Source organism: Neomonachus schauinslandi, chromosome 16 (genome assembly GCF_002201575.2).
Source record: "Neomonachus schauinslandi chromosome 16, ASM220157v2, whole genome shotgun sequence".
Taxonomy (NCBI): domain Eukaryota; kingdom Metazoa; phylum Chordata; class Mammalia; order Carnivora; family Phocidae; genus Neomonachus; species Neomonachus schauinslandi.
This window is the reverse complement of record NC_058418.1, coordinates 12622406-12645159: the sequence shown is the minus strand read 5'-3', so window position 1 is coordinate 12645159 and position 22754 is coordinate 12622406. Positions and strand designations below refer to the sequence as shown.

At 50.9% G+C, this 22754-nt stretch overlaps 2 protein-coding genes across 3 annotated transcripts; both read right to left on the bottom strand.

Annotated features, from left to right (window-relative positions):
• Positions 1-3371: 3371 nt before the first annotated feature.
• SERTAD3 (SERTA domain containing 3) lies at positions 3372-6859 on the bottom strand. 2 transcript variants are annotated; one of them, XM_021701050.1, is made up of 2 exons: positions 6767-6859; positions 3372-4630 (listed from the first exon to the last, which is right to left on the bottom strand). In XM_021701050.1, exon 2 carries the CDS (start codon positions 4622-4624, stop codon positions 4028-4030), a length of 597 nt encoding a protein of 198 aa, XP_021556725.1. In that variant the 5' UTR covers positions 4625-4630; positions 6767-6859; the 3' UTR covers positions 3372-4027. The 2 variants fall into 2 exon arrangements, with proteins under 2 accessions (XP_021556725.1, XP_021556726.1); XM_021701051.1 differs by having other exon boundaries at positions 6724-6776.
• Positions 6860-9247: 2388 nt separating this feature from the next.
• Positions 9248-21800, bottom strand: BLVRB (biliverdin reductase B). The gene is made up of 5 exons (XM_021701001.1): positions 21625-21800; positions 14945-15109; positions 14719-14808; positions 13332-13460; positions 9248-9499 (listed from the first exon to the last, which is right to left on the bottom strand). The coding sequence occupies exons 1-5, from the start codon at positions 21701-21703 to the stop codon at positions 9342-9344; spliced, it is 621 nt and encodes a 206-aa protein (XP_021556676.1). The 5' UTR covers positions 21704-21800; the 3' UTR covers positions 9248-9341.
• Positions 21801-22754: the final 954 nt, after the last annotated feature.

Genomic DNA, 22754 nt, shown 5'->3' with positions numbered 1-22754 from the left:
CGGAACGCTATGTTTTATTCCGAATGGGATGAGACCCTGGAAGATGAATAAACGAGGAAGATAATTTCGGCCTCTGTTCAGTGCCTTGAAGAAAACAAAATAGGACGGGATAATAGAGAGGCCTGTGCCAGGGTGGTCCAGGAGAGCGTCCTTGAGGAGGTGACCCTGGAGCTGAGACCAGAAAGAGCAGGAGCCAGGAATTCAAAGGGCTGGGGGAAGGGAGAGGGAGAGAGACCAGGCCTTGGGAAATGAAACCAGAAGCAAGCCACCGGGTAGGGCAGGCCTGGGGAGGAGCCTCCGCCCGAGGGGGAGGGGGAGGGGAGAGGGAGGGGAGCGCCCCGCCCCCAGCCGGCCGCCCCACCCGGCCTCTGGGGAGGGAGCAGGCGCCGGGCCGGCTCCAGCCGCCGCCGCCTCCGGGGTATTCCGCCGCCCCGCCCACTCGGGGTGGGGGAGTGGGCAGGTGGGAGGGGTCTGCCCCGCCGGCCCCGCCCCGCGGCGGCCGCGCCCCATCCCCCCACCGCGGGCCGGAGGAGGGCAGTTTGGGGAAGGTGGACTCTGCCCTCAGACCCGGTCCCTCTGCGGGCGAGCCTTTGTATTTCTCTCATCAGTTCTTTAATCAGGCAGGAGCTGGGCCTCTCTGAGCCGCAGTTTGTTTATCCGGAAAGTGGGGGTGCTCCTCATACTGCCCTCACGGTGGTACTAGCAAGCTACACGATTCCTTTTTACTCAGTTATCTGTAAGGCAAAGAGGGCCTCTTAAAAGGTGAGTCCGGTCTCATCCCTGCTCTGCTCAGCAGCCTTCCATGGCTTCCATCTCATTCGATAAAGCTCAGTCCTTCACTTCATGTCCAAGGATGCTCTCTTCTTGTACACTCTGCTGCAGCTACACTGACCTCTTCAGGGTCCCGCACTCCACTCATGCACTCCACTCATGCTCTGACCTCAGAGCCTTTGCACTAGCTGTTACCTCTGCCAGGATCGTTCCCCCCCCCTTCCCCCGGCCTGACATGACTCACTTCTCACCTCCTTCAGGTCTTTACTCAAATGTCACCTTGTCAGTGAGGCCTTCTCTGGCCATCCCATTGAAATAACAACACCCCAGCCACTTTCTTGCTTTCTTTTTCTCTACAGCATTTATCACCTCCTAACAGACTGCATATTTCACTCATTTTTCTATGTATTTCAGCCTTCCCCAACTAAACTGTGTGAGATCAGGAGCTATTTTATTCCCGTGCCTGGAAGAGCACCAGGCCCACAGTAGGCCCTCAATAAATGTAAGCAATTATTGGAATCCCTAGGGTACATCGGGTCCTCCTTTTCGTGGTTTACACAGTCGCTCGGTGAGGTAGGTACTACCGGAGGGCTGAGGTTGGGACATGCTGGTGTGTTTGAAGAACTGTAGAGAATGGTATAGCTGGAGCATAGGAGTGGCAGGGAGCGGGTAGCGTGAGGAAGATGAATTCAGAGAGGTAAGAGGGAGGGTTGACCGTTGCAAGGTCGGGAGTTCATTTTTTCAACAATAGAAAAAAACCCAACAACGTTGTTTTTGAGCACACACCTGTACTGAGCATAGTTCTATGCACTGGGGCATAGAGCTGGGCTAAGACCAGCAAAACCCCTCCCTCTCAGAGTTGCTAATAGACCAGAAGGCTAACCATAAAGAGGTAATAAATAACTTGAGATAGGATAGGTGCTACTAAGAAAATCAAATAGAATGTGGTGGGGGGATGGTGCACCTGGATGTGTTGAGCTACGCAAGGTAGGGAAGACAACTCTGAGAAGGGGACATTTGCATTGGTGAAGCTATAGGAGAAATGTCCTCTGGGCCATTAACAAGTGCAAAGGTCCTGGGGTGAATGAGCTTGGGATGAAATGAGACCAGTGTGACTGGAGGTGAGGAAGAGTGGGAGATTCAGTTGTGAAGTTAGGAGCAAGATTGCCAGGTCTTACAGGCCTTGGTGAAGTTCAGGTTTTATTCTGGGTATGAGAAGTCACTGAGAGTTTTAAGTAGGGGTAAGATATGATCCAATGGGCACCTATATTGAGGTCTGAAACACATGTGCCTCGAGGTTCTCATGACCATCTCTTCTCGATGTTGATTGGCACCCATTGGTCAGCTACCCCACTGCTTTCAGATTTAGATGCAAAGCCCCTCTCTGGGCAAGAATCTTGGCTTTGGGCCAGAAAGCACAGGCAAAATCCCCCTCCTTTCCTGGCCTGTGGACTCCGCCCTGATGTGGGTCCTCTTTGCAGACCTTCCAGAAGAGTCCCTAATGCTGTGTAAACTCACCTGCTGAGTCTTCAAAGGTCTTTGCAGACTTAGCCAGTACAGCAACCTATCACACTGCACCTTCCCAGCCTCCCTCTTTTCTCCACTCACCAGCCTGGGCTTGTACCTCCTAAATAAACCCTTAGCACTGTAACTGAAGTCTGATCAACAGTTTTCTAGAAAGATCTTTTTTTTAATAGTTTTTAATTTTTTTTTGAGAGAAAGAGCAAGAGAGCACACAAACAGGGGGAGTGGGAGAGGGAGAAGTAGGCTACCCGCTGAGCAGGAAGCCCTACTCAGTTCGATCCCAGGACCCCAAGATCATGACCTGAGCTGGGGGCAGACGCTTAACCGACTGAGCCATCCAGGTGCTCCTAGAAAGATCTACACTTAATGCTTTATCTTTGGGCATTTTCTTTCCCCTCTGGACCTCAGCAATACCTTGCATACAATTTTAAGTGCTAAGAGTGACCTATCCTTTTGGTAATTCATGGGACTCAGCTTCTCCCTCCTGTGTGCACCCATGTGGCTAGGGATCCAAGTTTACCAAGAAGCAAAAACACAAATAGTTAAGAACCAGTGTCTGGGGGCGCCTGGGTGGCTCAGTCATTGGGCAGGCGTCTGCCTTCGGCTCAGGTCATGATCCCAGGGGCGTGGGATCCAGCCCTGCATTGGGCTCCCTGCTCAGCGGGAAGCCTGCTTCTCCCTCTCCCATTCCCCCTGCTTGTATTCCCTCTCTCGCTGTCTCTCTCTGCCAAATAAATAAAATCTTAAAAAAAAAAAACTAGTGTCTGGAAGCCAACTTAAGAGTCCCCTGGTCCTTGCTTTTCTTGCGGTGTGATGGGGAGCAAGTGATTGGCCCCTCTGAACTTGAGGTTCCTCCTATGTAAAGCCTGTTAAAGAATTCTGTATTATCATGAAGATTAAATGACTTAATTCAAACAAAGTGGATAGAATAGTACTCTTAACAAGTACTCAGTAATTATTATGTTTAATAATACGCCTGCCCCCACTTTGGCAGGTAAGGGGTGCAGGTGGGGAACTTACCAGGTCCCTCCCAGTGACCCACTGAAATTTAGAAACTTTAGGCAACACCATCCCTTCCAAAATACTTTTATTAAAAAAAAAAAAAAAAAGTCATTACAAACAAGCAAAAAACAAAGAACAAGACCCACCACAAAACCCGCCTTTCTTTTAAATAATGCGGCATGGAGCAGTTTGGTTTCCACCCTATTGCACGTGGTCCGGCCTGGTTATGAATCAGGAGACTGCTGGGACTGGGGTCTTGCCAAAGAGGTGGGGTTCAACCTTGGGGGAGGAGGCCAGCCCCTCCTGCTCCCTTGAGGTGCAAGAGGCAAAGTCTGAGTTCCCATAGCAACCAGGCAGCACATCCCCGTCATCCTCTGACAGGCCCAGCTTTATCTTCCCTGAGGCCCCAGTGGTCACAAGGGGAGTAGGAACTGGAGGGAAAGGCAGAAGAAATGTGGGAAGTGGGAAATCAGACTCCCAGAAACAGAGTCACGTTAAGGCATTTGGAACAGATAAATTAATTCAGGAAGACCCACCTTCACAGAAGGCTGTGGTAACCACACACACATGCAAGACGGTTTGTGGAACCCTGAAATGGGAGGAAAGGAGGCCACAGTCATTGCTTAGAGACCCCACCAAAACACACATACATACACACACACTCACACAAACAGGTGCATCCAGGGATCCAGCCCACTGAGGCTGAGATGAGGAAAGAGCCCCCAAAATTTTAGGATCCCAAAATGATTTCCATAATGTGATCGAGTTCATTCCACTCCCAGGACCCTGGGGCACAGAAGAGGTTGTGAGGGGGCTCTGGTGGGGCAAGTGCAGGCTCCTTCTCTACTGCAGATGTGTCAATGTCCAGAAAAAAGTCATCCAGACCCGAGTCCCCCAAGTACCGGGAGCTCAGAGCTTCTAAGAAGACTGGATCAGGCTGGGGCAGCCCTTCGTTCTGGGGTCCTGGGGGAGCCACTGGATTCTGAGGGGGCTCTGTCTCATCCATGGACGTCTCCAATTCCCTGAGAATAGAGCCGATGGTGGCTGACAGGGAGAAGTCCTCCTCGCCCAGGAAGAGGGGCTCAGGGGGCAGGACAGGTGCTGGAGCCAGGCACAGGGCGGCCTGGAGCTGCTGGAGGGTATTGTGGATGAGGACATGCCTGCGTAGGCTCGGTGCTCGGGGACCCAGGCTTCGCTGGACTTTGTCTAACGAGATTCGAAGCAGGGCTTGCTGGTAGCTCCGCAGGCCTGCTGGACCCCAGTCCCACTTCTCATCCTCCTCTTCCTCCTCCAGATCTGAGTGTTTCCTCTTCAAGCCTCCTACCATGGTGCCCTATAGAGAGAAGAGGGGCAAGTCAGACGCAGAGGGGCTAGTTCAAATCCCAAATCTATAAAATGGACATAATATGCGGGATGCCTGGGTGGCTCAGTTGGTTAAGCGGCTGCCTTCGGCTCAGGTCATGATCCCAGGGTCCTGGGATCGAGTCCCACATCGGGCTCCTTGCTCAGCAGGGAGCCTTCTTCTCCCTCTGCCTGCCTCTCCCCCTGCTTGTGTTCTGTCTCTCTCTCTGACAAATAAATAAATAAAAACTTAAAAAAAAAAAAAAGGACATAATATGAATCCCACAGGGCTGAGGAGGGGAAAACAAGATCTGGACCAAAACATAGCTGGGTTCGCATCCCACTTACTTGCCTGTGTGGCCCTGAATAGTGAATCTGCCTCCTTCAAACACAATACTCATTTCTTCAAAAGTGTCACATATGACAGGTGTGGAGTACGGGGACCTGGGCTAGAGGCAGGGAAACTTGGGTTTGAACTCTGGCTGTGACACTGCTCAGCTGTTTGATCTTTGTAAGTTATGTGACATTGCCTCTCTGGGTCTCAGATTCCTCATCTGTAAAGGGAGGACTGTAAAATTTCTTACCATATTTTCAAGAAGATCCCACGTGTAAAATAGGCATGGGGCCCATCTAGTTAACCTTAAGGAACAAGAATTTAATTGCCATTTATTCATTCAATATTTTTACCTATTGACTGCCTATTATATTCGAGACACCTGGAGCCCTGTTAGGACACCTATTTGTAGAGACTCTGCTTTCACAGCGATGATTATTTTTCTTCTTTTTTTAAGATTTTTTTTAAATTTCAGAGAGAGCACAAGTGGAGGGGAGGAGCAGAGGGAGTGGGAGAAGCAGGCTCCCCACTGAGTGCGGAGCTGTAAGTGGGGCTCCATCCCAGGACCCCGGGATCATGACCTGAGCCAAAGGCAGCCGCTTAACCGACTGAGCATCCCAGACGCCCCAGGGAGTGTATTTCTTTCCACGCCCTCTTCCTAACGCACTGGAAGCACACCCAAGAACTGGGAAGGAGGCTCCCTCCTCCTCTCTGGCGCTCCTTCGCCTTTCCCCAAAGCGTGCCTCGTAAGAAAACTCGCTAAAACTCAACTCCTGCCAGGCTCCGCCCCCTCCATGGATCTCCATTCAGCATCCAGGCAGGCAACAACTCAGCCCAGGGGCTTCTGGGAAATGTGGGCCAATTGAGCAAGCACTACAATCCCCAGAGGGCTCCGCACGCCAGAGGGAGCAACCTCCCCCGCCCTCCCTCAGGGCATGCGCACAGGGCCCGGGGCCGGTGGGGGAAGGGAACCCGGACTTCCAGCTGCCCGGCGCCTGCCGAGCCCCGCCCTCCGCTGCCTCCAGGGCGGCGGGTCTGAGCTCCACGCCTGGACGCCCCTCCCCCACTCCAGACTCCGGCCCTGAAACTGCTTTCTCCCGGTCCTTCGGACACCAAGAAGGCCCTAGAGTCTTCCCCCAAACTACTGTCGGGTCCAGAGACTCAGGCCCCAACACATGGCTCAAAAACTACAAATGCTCTCCGATCTACTCTGTTCGGGATACTAATTTTGAAGCCCTCACCCGTCAACTTTCCCCTATTCTCCCGTCTTTCAAACGCCTTTCGACTTCACCTCCCAACTCTCCCTCTGACTCCCAAGACCTGAACATGGGACTCTCCCCAGCACCACCTCCTCTCCACTGCGTCTCCCTCACCAAGATTCCTTGCACGTAGTTTTCTCGCTTTTCCAAATGCTCGGGATCCCAGCCCCAAGCCCTCACACCTTTTCCAGAACACTGGAGCCCCGAATTCAACCCGCCCGGGAGACGCGAATTGTCCCAATCTTTAGATTTCCTGCCCCAGAAGTTGCTTCTTTGGTTCTCTCGCTTCTCCAAACACCCCATGTCCCAGCTTCAAACTCCGTCCACTTGGAGATCCTGCCCCAACAACTTCGGCTTCAGTCCGGGATCTTGAATTCAGTCTCCAGTCCCCAAAGCCCACCAATCCTATCAGTCACCCTTATTTGCACCCTCTACCCACGCCCAGACCCCGCCTCCACAACTCTCGGGGGGCGCGCCTCCACCTCCCCTTACCCAAGGCAAATCTCAAGCCGGGTGGCCTCTCTCTCTCTCTCACCTTCGCTGCCAGGTTCGCAATGACCAAGTCCTGGAACGTCCGCAGCTTTACGACCCACACCAGCGCTGAGAAGGAACCTCGCTCACCTCCCAGGGCCTCTCGGTTTGGCCTCCGGCCCACCTAGCTCCGCCCCGGAGCCGAAGCGCGAGACGTGATTGGCTGGAGTCCTGCCCGCTGCGGGACGAGGATTGGCTGGGTGGAGCCACCGGTCCGTCGCCAGGAGACGCCGGACCCGCCCTCCCTTTCCTTACACCCCGGACCTTTTAAAGGATTCCGACTCGCCCGGGGGCGGGGCCACGTCTCGAGGGTGGAGGGTGGCGAGGACGTCAGAACCGTTTCCTTCTACTCAGCCACTGTCCTCGCTCCAAAATCGTCAGCATTGCTCTCTGCGATCCCTTTATACCAGGTGAGGACCCCGTAGCGGGAGGGGCTTAACACGCCCCTCCCCACCCCGCTTTCCGGGCGGGTGGGGCTGAGCCCCTCGCGGAGGCCGCGCCCCCGGAGTTCCGAGGGCGGACGCTGCGGGGCGGAGGATGACGCAGCTGAAGACCAGCCAATGGTTCGGCGCGGTCTACGTTGCCTGGGCGATCGCAGCCGGGTTTCTGTCTTCCTGCCCCCACACACTGTGCCCCGGGCCCCTTCTTAATCCTAAAGACTTCTCTGCACGCCCTGTGGTGGTCTCTCCTGCACCCCCCCCCCGGCGCCCTATCCTTCCTCTCAGGCAGGATGGCATCTCCACTGCTGGGAACTCGTTCCTCGGTCGCCAAGGTCCTGGGGACAAAGTCCCAGCTCCTCCCCTTTTGCCACAAAGCCCTTCACGGTCTGGCCTGATGCACACTCCTCCTGGCTCCCTGTGATCCGGCCCCACTGGTTGACTTACAGTTTTTCCAAAATGACTTCACGTGCCCGCGCCACCATAAACGCTGAGATTTTTGTCTTGTCTTTTTCCCTGCCTTATCCCTAGTGTTTTAGGTACCGTAGCAAGTACTCAAAAATGACAATAAAGGGCCTCTGGATCTTTAAACTGGTTTCCTCATCCTGAAAATACACCTTCAGTTCCCAGGCTGCCTCTCGCCAGAACTCATCTCAAAAGTTTCTTCCTCTCAGAAGCCCTCCCTTGAAGCTCGAGAGCGGGTGAGGCTCCATTCCATGGTGTCCTGGGCTTCTCCCCGTGCTGGCCCTGACTCCTCTGCCCTTGCCTCCCAATCCTGGCCCTGTGCACTCGAGGTCGGGATTGTGGGCCCTCAGAGGGCAGGTACCAACCAAGGCTATCTTGGTCACCCAGTGCTTGGTCCATAGCATCACCTAGCACATGGCTGGACACAAAGAAGGTACCCAGTGAAAAGTTTTGTAAATGACCAATATGACAGAAAGAGAAAGAGGGCAGGAAAACAAAAACAACAGTGCCAGTGCCCTGAAAGCCTGAATCAGTAGTGCCCCACCCCCACAAGTTTCACCAAGAGGAGTGGGGAGGCAGATTTCTGCAGGCAACCCCTGGGAAGGGAGGTTAAAGTTCTTCAGACCAGTTCTCATTGGTTGGAACTTGCCACCAGTCATCCTGCTGCTTGCAGAAGCAATATAGGAAGGGAATGGATTTTTTTTGGATGGGGGAGGGGAAAGTTAAAGGTGTTGGGTGGGTAGGTCGGGGAAGCTGGAAGTAGGAAGAGAGGAGTGGCTCACCCAGACCTGGGAAAGGTGTCTCTAGGGAACATGGGCAGGGGACAGTAGATTATCAAAGAGGGACATGATTAGGAAGGGGTCATTCTTCCCCTTCCCAGTCCCAAACCCGCCCCTCTTCCAGGGCCCCCATCTCGGACTGGCCCCACCATAACCCCATCTCCAGGTTCTAGCTCTATGCTTCTTCCTGGATGCCTCTCCCTGCGCACCGCCCCCCCCCATCATGGACTGTCCACTCTGCTCACACCCACTCTCTTGCCCCACTTAAGGCCTCTGTCTTGGTACCCTGGGGCTCCAGAGCCTGCTCTTGCAGGCCTCTGATCCACATTCACCCAGCAGCCAAGGGCAGCTTTATAAAACACAAACCTGACTGTGCCCCCTCCCCGCTTCTCTCCTGCTCCGCCCCTTGCACAGAACTTCAGAATAAAGCTCAAGCTTTTTACAATGATTCTGCAGAGTTTAGCTTCCATGTAACAGCCTCTTGGGGCTGATCACTCCTCCCCTCCGACTTGTTTGCTCCCCAAGCTGGGTCAGGTCATTCTGTCAGCCCTCTGGGCTTCCTCCTTCAGAGCTACAGTCACTCTGGGTTGTCACTCTCACGGGCCGGGGTGTCTTCCTCATTGGACTGTGAGATCTGTGAAGCCAAGGTCACCCCTCATAGTCCTCACAGTCCTCACCGGTGGTCTCTAACACAGGGCCAGACAAGGACATGAATGAAAACCTTCCACAGAGGCAGAGAGAGACCCTGAACCACCCAGACAAAGCCACACAGAGGAAGTCACAGAGTTGGGTCTTCTAGAATAATTTGAAGCTCTTGGCTCAAGATTTATTTCCTCCTTTCCTCTGTTCTCCATTTGCCAGAATGCTGTCCTCCCAGACAGGGTCAGACCCCTAGTCTCTAGTCATACTGGTGGGAGGGGTAGGTGTTGTGCCCGTCGTACTTATCGGTGGTGAGGCAGCTCAGCATGAAGTGGCCCAGGTCATGTTTGGAGATGACCCTGGAGGGCCCTCGTCCATCCAGGGTCACTGTGTAGGCCCCTGTCAGCGGCTGGTCTCCTGCAAGGTAAGGACACAGGGGATGGGTGAAGCCCATGTCCTTTCCCCCTCCCACAGCATGTGACCACTCCAGGGTGCTTACGGTGTGCCCAGCCCAGAGGGTATAAGAATCAATGATGTATGAAACCCTTACAAATGCAAAGGATGCCAATCTATACCCCTTACTTCATTCATTCGACAAATCCTTACTGATGGCCTATTAGGTGTCAGGTGCTGGGCACCCAGCAAGGGACAAAACAGCCAGGAACCCCCTGCCCTTTGCATGCAGATGTTCCCTGGGAGAACAAATAAGAGAGTAAAATAGACAATATGTTATAGGGAGAGAAATAAAGCAGGGACTAGGCTAGGAACGATTAATAACTCAGTGTTACCCATGGGCAAACTGAATCTGCAAGAGAGAAAGTCACTTCCCAGGGTTGCAAAGGGTGACTTCCCAGTGGCAAAGGCTAGATTTGCTCTGGGTCCTTCCATCTGGAGGCATAACTTGGCCATTAGGAGGGCACCTGTTGGCTGCATTATGATAATTAAACATCTCTGACAGTGACCAACTTAACTGAGGGATCGAATGCAGCCGACCAGTACAGGGGCAACCTGGAATAGTGTGCAGTAAGAAACATACACCCTCACCCAAGTGGCATTCCTGCCAACAATGTTTAATCTGAGCCTGAGAGAAAACAAGCAGAGAAATCCAGAACATGAGATATTCAGAAAGACACCTGGTTTGGTTAATTTTATGAGACGTTTTAAAGAAGAGAGATGGAGGATTGTTCCAGATTCAAGGTGACATGGCAACTAAACACAACCCATGATCCTTGGTGGGATCCTGATTTTGTAGGGAGGGGACATTGAAAAAAAAAATATATATATATATATTTTTTTAAGGATTTTATTTTTAAGTAACCCAATGTGGGACTTGAACCCACAACCCTGAGATCAAGAGTTGCAGCTCTTCCAACTGAGCCAGGCAGGCACCCCAATATTTCTTGACAATTCAAGAAATTTGAACATTGAATATGGAATAGACACTAAATGATGTGATCGAGTTAACATCCATTCCCTTGGCGCATTAATGGGACACTGGGCCATTCCCAAAGATTTTTTTTCTTGGGAGATGCCTATCAAGGTTCTAGGAGTGGAGTGTGATGATGTCTGCACCTTACTCTCAAATGGTTCAGCCAGAAAAAAATTTTAAATATACACACACACACACTAAGTGAAATGAGTCAAGCAGAGAAAGTCAATTATCATATGGTTTCACTTATTTGTGGAACATAAGGAATAGCATGGAGGACATTAGGAGAAGGAAGGGAAAAATGAAGGGAGGGAAAATGGAGGGAGAGATGAACCATGAAAGACTATGAACTCCAAGAAACAAACTGAGGGTTTTAGAGGGGAGAAGGGAGGGCGGTGGGGGGATGGGTTAGCCTGGTGATGGGTATTAAAGAGGGCACGTACTGCATGGAGCACTGGGTATTATACGCAAACAATGAATCATGGAACACTACATCAAAAACTAATGATGTACTGTATGGTGACTAACATAACATCATAAAAAATAATAAATATATATATGCACACACACACTATAAAAAGATATATACCACACATGTATTCATATATACACATCAGAGGTATGCATAAAAGAGAAAGCAAACGGCAAAATGTTAATTGAATCTAGATGGTTTATGGATATTCATAAACCAGGGTGCTTACGGTGCTTAGGAAGGGGTCATTCTTCCCCTTCCCCGTCCCAAACCTGCCCCTCTTCCAGGGCCCCCATCTCGGACTGGCCCCACCATAACCCCATCTCCAGGTTCTAAATTTTTACACGCATACTACCAAAAAAAGAAAAAGAAAAAAAGAAACTGAAGAAAGGTACTCTGTGTTTTGTTTGTTTGTTTTTTAGATTTTATTTACTTATTTGAGAGAGAGAGAGCATGAGCAGAGAGAGGGGCAGAGGGAGAGGGAGAAACAGACTCTCCGCTGAGCAGGGAGCCCGACACAGGGCTTGATCCTGGGACCCTGGGATCATGACCTGAGCTGAAGGCAGACACCTGACTGAGCCACCAGGCCCCCCTGCCTTTTTTTTTGAGAAAGATACTTTGTGTTAAATAATTTTTAGGCATGATGTCTCTGGGCTTCACTTCAAACCTGGGAGGTCAAGATATGTACAGATGTTCTGTAATATGTGCTCTGTTCAGAGATGACAAAACCAAGGCTCAGAGGCCGTGGGCCTGAGGTCCACACGGTGCCGGGGCTGGGATTTTCACCCAGCTCCACCCCGCAGCCTCACTGCCACCGATTCAAAGCTTAGGATTCTGGTCCCAATAGGGCCCTAAACTGAACCCAAACACTGAACCTTATTTGACCCTCTAGAAAGTGTGCAGGCCTCCTCCTGTCAGGGGCCCCAGGAGGCAGAGGGCAAAGTAGAACTGCTCAAAGCAGGGGTGACTGAGTGGCTCGGTGGGTTAAGTACCTGCCTTCAGCTCAGGTCATGATCTAGGGGTCCTGGGATCGAGCCCTGTGTCTGGTGCCCTGCTCAGCGGGGAGTCTGCTTCTCCCTCTCTCTATTCCCCACCCCGACGCCCCCACTCATGTTCTTTCTCTCTCTCTCTCCTCTCAAATAAATAAATAAAATCTTAAAAAAACAAAACAAACTGCTCTTTCAGTGAGCAGGCAAATATGAAGGAGATACAACTGTCTGGCCTTTGGGCCTTTGGGCTTCTGCACCGCTGTTCCCTCATCCCAGTCCTCTCTTCCACGGACATTCATCTGCCTCCTTTCCTCGTTGCACAAAGCCATCCCTTTAGGGAGCCTGTGCTCCATGAATGGCTCCCTGTTACTCCCTTCTCTGTGCTTTACAGCTTCTCCATTCCCTGCAGCATACCTAACAGGAAGAGCATCCAGCTTCCTTGTCTCCCTGCCAGACATGTGAGCCTCATGAGCGGGCCTATAAGGGCACACACTCCATATGCGAGAGACGTTTGTTGAATGAATGAATGAATGTCTCCCTGTGTCTGTCTCTGTGTGTCTCTCAAGGAGGGTTCTAGACCTGGAAGAGCAAGAGGACGTAGGTGTACTTTACTGATCCTCTCCACAACGCCACTGGGAAGTGTGGTTCCCCTGGATTAGTTCATCCAACATTAGCTCATATTTACTAAGCATTCTATATGCTCAGCCCTGTTCTGGGCACTGGGAACACAGCTGTGATCAAAACACGACAAAATCCATGCCTTCAAGGAGTTGACATTCTAGTTGATAGAAACCCACACTAAATAAAGAAAGGAATCGGGGCACCTGGGTGGCTCACTTGGTAAAGTGGCTGCCTTTGGCTCAGGTCATGGTCCCTGGGTCCTGGGATCAAGTACTGCATTGGGTTCCCTGCTCAGCAGGAAGCCTACTTCTCCCTCTCCCACTCCCCCTGCTTGTGTTCCCTCTCTTGCTGTGTCTCTCTCTGTGTCAAATAAATAAATAAAATCTTAAAAAAAAAAAAGAAAGGAATGATATGCTGTGTGTGGTGAAGGGAAGTCCCCTTCCCTTGAATATGGGCTAGCCCCAGGAACTCACTAATAATAATAATAATAATAATAATAATAATAATAATAATAATAATGGTGGTTGTTTTACATTTCTAAATTTGGGGTGGTTGGTTCAACAGAGATAGCCGGAAGGGTGTTAGAAAGGAGATAAAATCAAGCAAGAGAGAGAACAGAAAGTGTAAGGGGAAGGTCTACAATTTTACACTGTCCAGGGAAGGCCTGGCAGATCTCCCCAGAGGATAGGAGGGCGCAGGCTGGTGGCGACCCTGCCGCCAGGTCCCAGCCCCACTCACCTATGTGTGGTGGCATCACAGCCACGTACTTCAGGCCCGATTCCTGCAGCACCTTGTGCATCCGGATGTGGTCATTGGTCACATCCTGCAGTCGTGGGGGCACCTTGGTCGGGTCCCACAGAAGGAAGGCTGTGGGGGGGGGGCATAGGGCACAGTGAGCCAAAGCTTGAGGACAGACTGGCCAGGCCACACAGCCTGCTGGCCTTATGCCCGGACAAAACCCTACAGGGGCTCTCCATGGCCTTCCAATTGTCCCAGCCTCCTGTCTTTCTGACGGCCACACAAGGGCTGACCACTTCGCTCCCCACCTGCTCCTGTCCAGTTACCTCCTACCTGGCCCGTGGGAGCAGCCTCTTCCCTGGTCTGCCCACCTCTGTCCCCACACGCAGCCAGATGGGGCCTGTTCACACCCAGAGGGTCAGAGCTCATCTGCGGCTCCGTATCACTCGGGGTGAAAGCAGAGTCACCATCAGAGCCCACGAGGCCCCACCGCATCTGGCGCCATCAGCCTCCTGACCGCAGTACCCAACACTCTCCCTTTCCCACACTCTGCTCCAGCCACGCTCCCACCTCAGAGCCTTCACAACTGCTGGTCCCTCTGCCCTCCCTCAGGTCGCTTCCCTTCCTGGCAAGGATGGAACCCAGAGGCAAGGCATGGAGGCAGTGGAAACCAGCCATGAGCCGTGTGAACTCAGGTCAGCTGGTGGGCCTCCCTGTGCCTCCATTGCCTTCCATAAGAACAGCTACTATTAACTGAGCACCTACTGTGTGCTATGAGCATAAATACTCAGAACTTGGTGAGGATTAAGTGGCATTCATCCTAAGGCACTCAGATGGTGCCTAACACACGGTAAGTGCTCAGTAAATGCTGTTCGCATTAACGGTTCCGGTTATGAACCCTGTACCCTGTGTTTTGGATTATTCGAGGCAACCAGTTGTTTAATGTGGCTCTCCTCGAAAATGGGGAGCTCTGTGAGGGTAGAGACCTAGTCTGTGTATGCCTGGCTCTGTCCTTTCCTGCAGGAGGCTCTCCCTGCCCCTCTCTCAGACTGGGTCAGGTGCCACCTCGGGGCTTCTCCTGTTCTGGCCCTGATCCCTCTGTGTCCCTCCATCTTGGCCCCGACCACTCTGGCCTATCACTGTGCAATGATGGGTCTATTCACCACTTCCCTCCCATGTACGAGACCCATGAGTACAGGGCCCAGGGCTGTACTGGTCACCACTGTGTCCCCAGCATCACCCAGCAAGGTTCATGCACACAGTTAGTGCTCAATAAATGCACAGGAACTTGGGATGGCTCCAATGCCACCTTGCAGAAGCCCCTTGGCTGCCTGTCCAGTACCTACCCCCCACCCTTCAGCCCCATCCCTATGACCCCGCCACCCACCCGAGGTGCAGGCCACGACCTTGTCCACGCCATGGGCCTTCATGGCCGCCACAATGTTCCGGGCGCCCTCGGACATAACCGTGGTAGGACCTTAGAGGGGACAGAGAGTGGCTGTCACTAGCAGGCGGTGGTGGTGGCTGGGGTGGCAGGGGTGGGGCTGGGGGCGGGGGTGGCGCTGGGGGCCGAGGCCCAGGGGTGGGCCGTGGGCAGAGGGGGGGCTCAGTACTGAGGTCATTGCGGGTGCCCAGCAGCACGATGATGGCATCCTGCCCAGCCACGGTCTTGTCTACATCGGCCGCACGCAGAACGTCACCCACTACCACGTGGGCCGGCTTGGGCACTTCTGGGGGCAGCCTGGAGGCGTCCCGCACAAGCACTGTCACCTCATAACCTGTGGGCAAAGAAGGGCAGAGAGGCAGGTCAGTGGACTTGTGGGCTGGCACCCCCAGGCTCCAGGGGCTGGGTCCTAGAGGGTGCCACGAACCCCCAAATCCACCCCCCAGGTCCCCTGTGGTGGGGCAATACCTTCATTCCAGTTTATAAACAACCTGCCTCCAACGCCCACCCCCCCCGCACTCCCCAGACTTCTCCACTCTCCAGCAACTAAAGGGTTAAAGCCTGGCATCACACTGGCCTATGCCCCCCATCTATGGTCCTGGAGGAAACTGAGGTACAGAAGAAAACATGAGCTGCCCAAAGGTTGCCCAGTGCTGGGATTGGTCCCCCAGGCTTACTTCTGAAGGGCTGGGCCCGGTCTAAGTGGGCATTAAAGATTCTGAACATCATCTTGGTATGTCCCCTCCCAAAGAATTTTGAATGAGTCTGTGTCCTCACACATACACATCCATTTTAAAGTTCACAACCAACACATTTCTTGCTTTGTTCTAAACACTGGCAAAGGATGTTAATGTTTGGGTGTATGCAAATGATGATATAAAAAAATTATTAATTGTGGTCTCTGCTATGGACTAAATGTTTATCACCACCCCCCATCAAATTCATATGCTAAAGCCCTAACCTCCAATGTGATGGTATTTGGAGATGGGGCCTTTGGTAATTAGGTTTTGATGAGTCATGAAGGTGGGGGCCCCATGATGGGGTTAGTGTCCTTACAAGAAGAGGAAGAGGGGCACCTAGGTGGCTTGGTCAGTTAAGCATCTGACTCTTGACTTCGGCTCAGGTCATGATCTCAGGGTCGTGGGATTGAGCCCCAAGTTGGGCTCCACGCTCAGCAAGGAGTCGACTTGAGACTCTCTCTCTCCTTCTCCCTCTGCCCCTCCCCTTCTACCCCCTCTATCTCAAATAAATAAATAAAATAAATTAAAAAGAAAAGAAGAAGAAGAGAAAGAGACCAGAGCTCTCTTTCCACCAGGTGAGGGCACAGCAAGAAGACAGCTGTCTGCAATCCAGGAAGAGGGTCATCACCAGAGGCCAAATCTATTGATACCTTATCTTGGACTTCTCAGTCTCCAGATCTATGAGAAACAAGCATCCATTGTTTAAGCCACCAGTCTATGGTATTTTGTTATAGCAACCCGAGCTGACTGAGACAGCCTCTAAATACCATTCTTGTGATAAGTGAACCCGAGCTCCTTTGAGAAAGGGCTGATTGCCAGCCTGGGGCAGAGAAAGGACAAGATGAGCCTGGAATATCTTGTGCTGTCAGCTGCTAAGGCCGTGCTTAACGAATGATGCCATTTGTTATTTTGAATAGATTTAAATGTAGATTTAAATAATGTATCTAAAGGTTTAATGTGGTCAGTTGATTTTTGACAAGTGTGCCAGGACAATTCAATGGGGGAAAGAATAGTCTTTTCAACAAATGGTGCTGGGGCAACTGGATATCCATCTGTAAAAAGAATGAAGTTGGATCCCTACCTCACACCATATATGAAAATTAACTCACAAATGATCAAAGACCTAAATGTAAGAGCTAAAACCACAAAACATCTTAGAAAAAAAACATAGGTATAAATCTTTGTGACTTTGGATTAGGCAATAGTTTCCTAGCTATGATATGAAAAACACAAGCAACAAAAGAAAACATAGACACACTGACATCATCAAAACTAAAAACTTGTGTGCTTCAAGGACACCATTAAGGGGCGCCTGGGTGGCTCAGTCGTTAAGCATCTGCCTTTGGCTCGGGTCGTGATCCCAGAGTCCTGGGATCGAGCCCCGCATTGGGCTCCCTGCTCAGCAGGAAGCCTGCTTCTCCCTCTCCTACTCCCCCTGCTTGTGTTCCTGCTCTCGCTATCTCTCTCTCTGTCAAATAAATGGAATTAAAAAAAAAAAGACACCATCAAGAAAGTGAAAAGATAATCCGTAGAATGGGAGGAAACTTTTGTAAGTCATACATCTGATAAGGGACTTGTATTCAGAATATATAAAGAACTCCTACAACTCAGAAATAAAAAGATAAATAACCCAATTAAAAATTGGGCAAAATATCTCAATAGAGACTTCTCCAAGGAAGCTACACAAATGGCCAATAAATATGCGAAAGGATACTCAACATCACTGGTCATCGGGGAAATGCAAATCAAAACCACCACAAGGTACAACTTGACACCCACTAGAATGGGTGATAAAAAAGACAGACATTAAATGTTGGTGCACATATGGAGAAATTGAAACCCTCATACACTACTGATGGGTGTGTTGAATGATGAAGCTGCTTTGGAAAATAGTCCGGTAGTTCCTCAAAAGGATAAACATGGAGTTATCATATGACTCAACCTTTCCACTCCTAGGTATGTGACCAAGAGAAATGAAAACATATGTTCACACAGAAACTTGTACATGAAAATCCACAGACGCGTTATTCATAATAGCCCCAAATGAAAACGATCCAATGTCCCTCAACCTCATGGATAAATAAAATGTGGTCTATCCATACAATATACATAACAGTATCCAGCAATAGAAAAGAGGGACATATTGATACATGCTACAACATGGTTACACCTTGAAAAAATGTTCTTTGCTAAGCGAAAGAAACCAGGCACAAGGAACCATATAGTGTAGGATTCCATTTATGTGAAATGTCCAGAACAGGCAAATCCGTACAAACAGAAAGTAGAGGAGTATTTGCCCACTGGGGGAGGGGTTGAGAAGAAAAATGGGGAGGGGGTGACTCCTAGGGATTTCTTCTGGGGGTGATGAAAATGTTCTAAATTAATTGGGATAATGTCTGCACAACTCTGTGATTGGGCCAAAAAGCACTAAGCTGTATGTATACTTTAAGTGGGTGAGTTATATGGGATGTGAATGAAATCTTAACGAAACAAAGCTGTTACAAAAAGTATGAAACTAAGACAAACAAATGAAAAGTTTGGGGGAGTGCCTGGCACAGGAATGAATGATACATGGGTGCTGGCTGTTACTACACTTTTTAATCGTCTCAGAATGTTACTTCCTGGGGGCCTGGGTGGCTCAGTCAGTTAAGAGTCTACCTTCAGCTCAGGTCATGATCCCAGGGTCCTGGCATCAAGCCCCACATCGGGCTCCCTGCTCAATGGGGAGCCTGCTTCTCCCTCTCCCTCTGCTGCTCCTCTGTTTGCACTCTCTCTCTCCCTCTCTATCAAAGAAATAGATAAAATCTTAAAAAAAAAAAAAAAAAAGACTTATTTCCTGTCCTGGTCTAGGCCTCCCTGGGCTCCTGGCCCCTGTCTCAGCCCCTCCCATCCATATTCCACGTGGCAGCCAGACAGAGCTTTCCACAGTTATATTGGAGTACCCTCCTGCTCATATCCCTCCCCTCAGTGCCCTGAGATAAAGTCTATGCTCCTCATGACAGCCTTCCAGTCCCTTGGGGTCTGGCCTCTCCACCTCCAGACTGTGCTGGAACCACTACCCTCTTCACCCACTGCACCTCTTTCAGTTCCTCAAATGCATCATGTCGTTTCCTGCCCCCTGGCCTTTGTACGTGCTGCACCCTCTGCCAGGAGCACCTTTTATCCTTTCCCCGGGCCCCCAGCTACTTGGGTGTCCTCTGTCACAGTTCTACTTACGCTGCTCTGGAGTATATCAGTGGCCCTGCGGGTCCGGGGACATTGTCATATTTGCTACCATCTCCCTGGTGTTTTATAAACACAAAAGCACAGACTTTACTGCTCCATGGACCTGGGTTCCAGCTGTGCCACTTACTGGCTGAGGAACCACAGGAAACACCTTCCCTGATTGGACCCCAGTCTCCTCTCTAGCGTGAAAACGATAAATCCCGGTGTCCCCATCCTGTGTGACCACCTTTCTTAAGGGAATGACACAAAACCTGTGTTGTACTCGCACACATCAGGGAGCAGCGGGGGCTTCCAGGGGGCCAATGTGGGCACTGGTTAACTACCAATGGTTAAAACGGACCCTAGTAAATTCTGGGTATTCTGGGGGAGAAAAATGTCCTCCTGGAGAGTGAGAGCTTTGACACAGGCTCACTACAAGAGTGCCCATTAGTGTTCTATTTTTGCTGATTAGTGACATTTATTGAGAACCTCTTATAGGCCAAGTGCTGTGCTAAGCTCTTTCTACAGACGAATGGTACTTTTTTCCAAAATTTTGTTTTAACACAATCCGCATTTAAATGTAAATTTCAATAGCCACATGTGACTAGTAGGCGACCATACCAAACAGTAGTGTTTTAGAATTCACAGATTTTTACCTTTGGAAAAAAGAGCATTTGGAAAGTACTTCCAAACTTCTTCTGTTTTTCGTTTTGTTTTTTGTTTTTTGTTTTTTTTTACAAATTCCTTACTTTATATTTGTCTCTTAATTTTTTATTTTGAAAAAAATTGAGACATCTAGGAAAGTTGCAAGACCGCAATTCTCATGCTTGCTTTTGCTTTATCTTTCTCTGTGTGTGTATATATAACATATAACATACATAATTATATATGTGTATATAAATACATTTATACATATATAATTTTTTTTCCTATTTGAGAGTAAGTTGCAGAGATCATGCCCTTTTTTTAAGCTTTTTTGATCTCAACCCTCAGTACAAAATGGATTTCAAAGCCTAACCCAGTATACACAAATCCATGCATATATAACTGAAAGAAGGTTCATAAAACCAAGATTCAACATGCGATACACCCTGACACCTTTATGACCAATTAAGTATATTTCAAAACTCACTGGGCGCCTGGGTGGCTCAGTTGGTTAAGCGACTGCCTTTGGCTCAGGTCATGATCCTGGAGTCCCTGAATCGAGTCCCGCATCAGGCTCCCTGCTCAGCAGGGAGTCTGCTTCTCCCTCTGACCCTCCCCCCTCTCATGTGCTCTCTCTCGTTCTCTCTCTCTCAAATAAATAAATAAAATCTTTAAAAAAAAAAAAACAAAAAAACAAAAAAAAAACTCACTATCACCCACAGTTTGAAAAGCACTAGATTGCAACAACCCTGCCCATTTTGAAGATGGAGGAATTGAGGCAATTTTAGACAACTAAGCCAGGATCACACGGCTGAGTTTGCTTAGCCTAAAGAAGGCCTATTGAGCACCAACTATATACTGGACACAATTCTGCGCATTTTCCATATATTATCTCATTTATTCATTGCAAGCAGCCCAGAGCAAGCGCTACTAGTTTTATTCCCACTTTGCAGCTATCTAGGCACACAGATGACAAGGCATTTGACCATGTAGGTGGTAAGTGTCAGAGTACCAGCCTATAGAATCACTGAGGTAAATAAAATCCCAGCTCAATCAAGCTCTTCTTTTTCTGATGGGGAGAGTGAGGCTTAGGGGCTCGCTGTGGCTCTGGAGAAGGCAGAGCCTCCCTAGGCCTCAGCTCTCAATTCCCTGGGGTGCAGTCCCAACTGTGACCAGCAGGGTGGACAAGCCCAATTCAGTGGAATTCAGGATTAAGGGTAAGGTAGTCACATGGGAATCCAGATCCTCATGGTGACTCAGCACCTCTCAACTTCTCCCTCTTACTTCCTCCCCCAGAAATGCTTATCCGCAAATTTCTTTCCCCCCTCCCCACAAATCAAGATCCTCACTAGGTCTTCTTGGAGAAGGGGTGAGCAGTGGGCCTGATGAGGAACTGTCAGGCAGAGTCTGCGGAGGGTGGGCTGGGCTACGAGATATCAGAGAGTGGGATCCTAGCAGCCTCCACCCCTATGGGGCACCCAGATAGTCAATATCGTCAGAGTCACTGAGGCCAGCAAGGGTGGGGTCCTATATCTGGAAGTCCCAGGCCCCGCTGGGGGTTGGTGAAGTCTGGATGGTGGAGGCAGGGAGGATGCGGGATGCTTATCCCCTTTCTTGAGGCAATTGCGAATTTCCAGCTCTCACCCACCTTCCCACGACCAGCGCCCAAGCCTTCACCTATGTCTCCGCTATCCTCTTTCCATTAGGTGCTCACAGCAACAGGCCCTCCAGCCTTCTCGACTTCCAGCCTTGCCTCCCAGGCCAGGAGCCGGTGGACTTTTGGCAGTTAAGAGCACAGGCTGGGTTCAAATCCCAGCACCACCACTTTCAGCTGTCTGATATCGGGCAAGTCACTCTCTGGGCCTCAGTTTTCTCTTCTGTCATGTGAGGTAATACTAGTTCTCACCGTACATGAAGAACAGTAGGTGCTGGGAGGCAAGCCGCTGCCTGGCTGAGTAAGCCCTCACTGGGTGCGCTAACAACCACCACAACTACAATAACAACGTTTCATAAGAGCACTGTATTTAAACCTGTCACTGGAGTCCCCCTTGCCTCCCAGGACCAATTCCTAGTCCTTGGACTCACATAAAATTGGATCTCACAGCGTCCCCCACTTCTGTCCCCGTCGCCACCTGCTTTGCCCCTAGGTCACAAACCAAAGTACTGATGGCCCAACCAGCCTCCCCCGGGTCCCAGGAGGCCCTTTCCTAATGCGCTGCATGTGCACCCCGTGACATCCCCCGCCCACCCCAGCTCATGCCTGCTTGCACCGCCTGCGCCAGGGTGGTGAGCCCGGTCCTGCCCGTGGCGCCGAAGATGGCAATCTTCTTGACGGCCATTCTGCGGAGTCGTGGGGGTGCGAGGCCACGGAGTTGCACGACGAGCGGGAATCGACTGGCTGCCGGGCTGCCCTCTCCGTCCTTCTTCAGCGGGAGGGACGGGGCGGGGCAGGCACGGAAGGCCACGCCTCAGCCTGCCTCTGGGCCCAACAGGCCACGCCTCTAGCTAGGAAGAACGCGGTGGGCGGGACAGTAGGCGGTACGCCTCTGCCTGCCGCCCAGCACCGCCCCCTCCGCCTGCCACTTAGATTGGGAGGCGGGGCCTATCTGGCCAACTGGGAGGAGCGTGGGTGGACCCGCTTCCCCGCCCCTGCTCTCCAGCAGGGGGCGGGGCGAAACTCGGGCCACGCCCACCGACCTCTCCTGGCTCACGCCCCCTCTCCTAGGGCCTGACGCTGACCTGCGATTCACACTGTGCCCCAAGGCTTTCTGGAAGCCATGAGGGAAGAAAGTGAGGGAGGGTGTGACACTGTAACTGTGTGTATATGTGCCCCTGTGACTCTGTGGGACTGTGTGAGTAACCCCAAGGGAGAGCAAGATTGTGGATGACACCATGTGCCATCCCCTGTGTGTAGCGCTATGTTGCAGTAGGGGACTGCGTGTGACACCACGTGTGGCAAGCGTTGATGCTGTTCTTTCGTGACCTTGTGGTGCCACTGTAGATGGATGACATTGTGTCTGTCTGTCATGCTGTATGCATCCATGAAGCTGGGGGATATGGTATGGGACATGTGTGAGATGTGTTTTATGGGAGTGTGTGACTGTTAGACAGTGACAGTGAAGGAAACCCCACGTGTCATGTAAGGATGTGTGACTGTGACCCTATTTGAGTGTGTGGCTGTGGGTGTTAACTATTTGTGACCTCTTGTGACTGTATGATGTATGAGTGTGTGACAGTGCAGGATGTGTGACATGTGAGTGTGTGACTGGTGTGACAAGCTTGAGCGTGTAAAAAAGTGTGTGACACTGTGTGATTGTGAAGCTGTGTGTGACCTGTGAGTGTATGACACTCCTTGTGACCCCATTGGAGTGTGCGACAGTGTATGACATA

Bases quoted from the DNA above. Each gene is read 5' to 3' on its own strand.
- SERTAD3 (XM_021701050.1), bottom strand. From the start codon at position 4,624: ATGGTAGGAGGCTTGAAGAGGAAACACTCAGATCTGGAGGAGGAAGAG.
- BLVRB (XM_021701001.1), bottom strand. From the start codon at position 21,703: ATGGCCGTCAAGAAGATTGCCATCTTCGGCGCCACGGGCAGGACCGGG. The intron at 14,809-14,944 runs GTACTGAGCCCC...GTCCCCTCTAAG, and splicing joins GGGCACCCGCAATGACCTCA to GTCCTACCACGGTTATGTCC. The intron at 13,461-14,718 runs GTGGGTGGCGGG...CCCCCCCCACAG, and splicing joins GGTCGTGGCCTGCACCTCGG to CCTTCCTTCTGTGGGACCCG.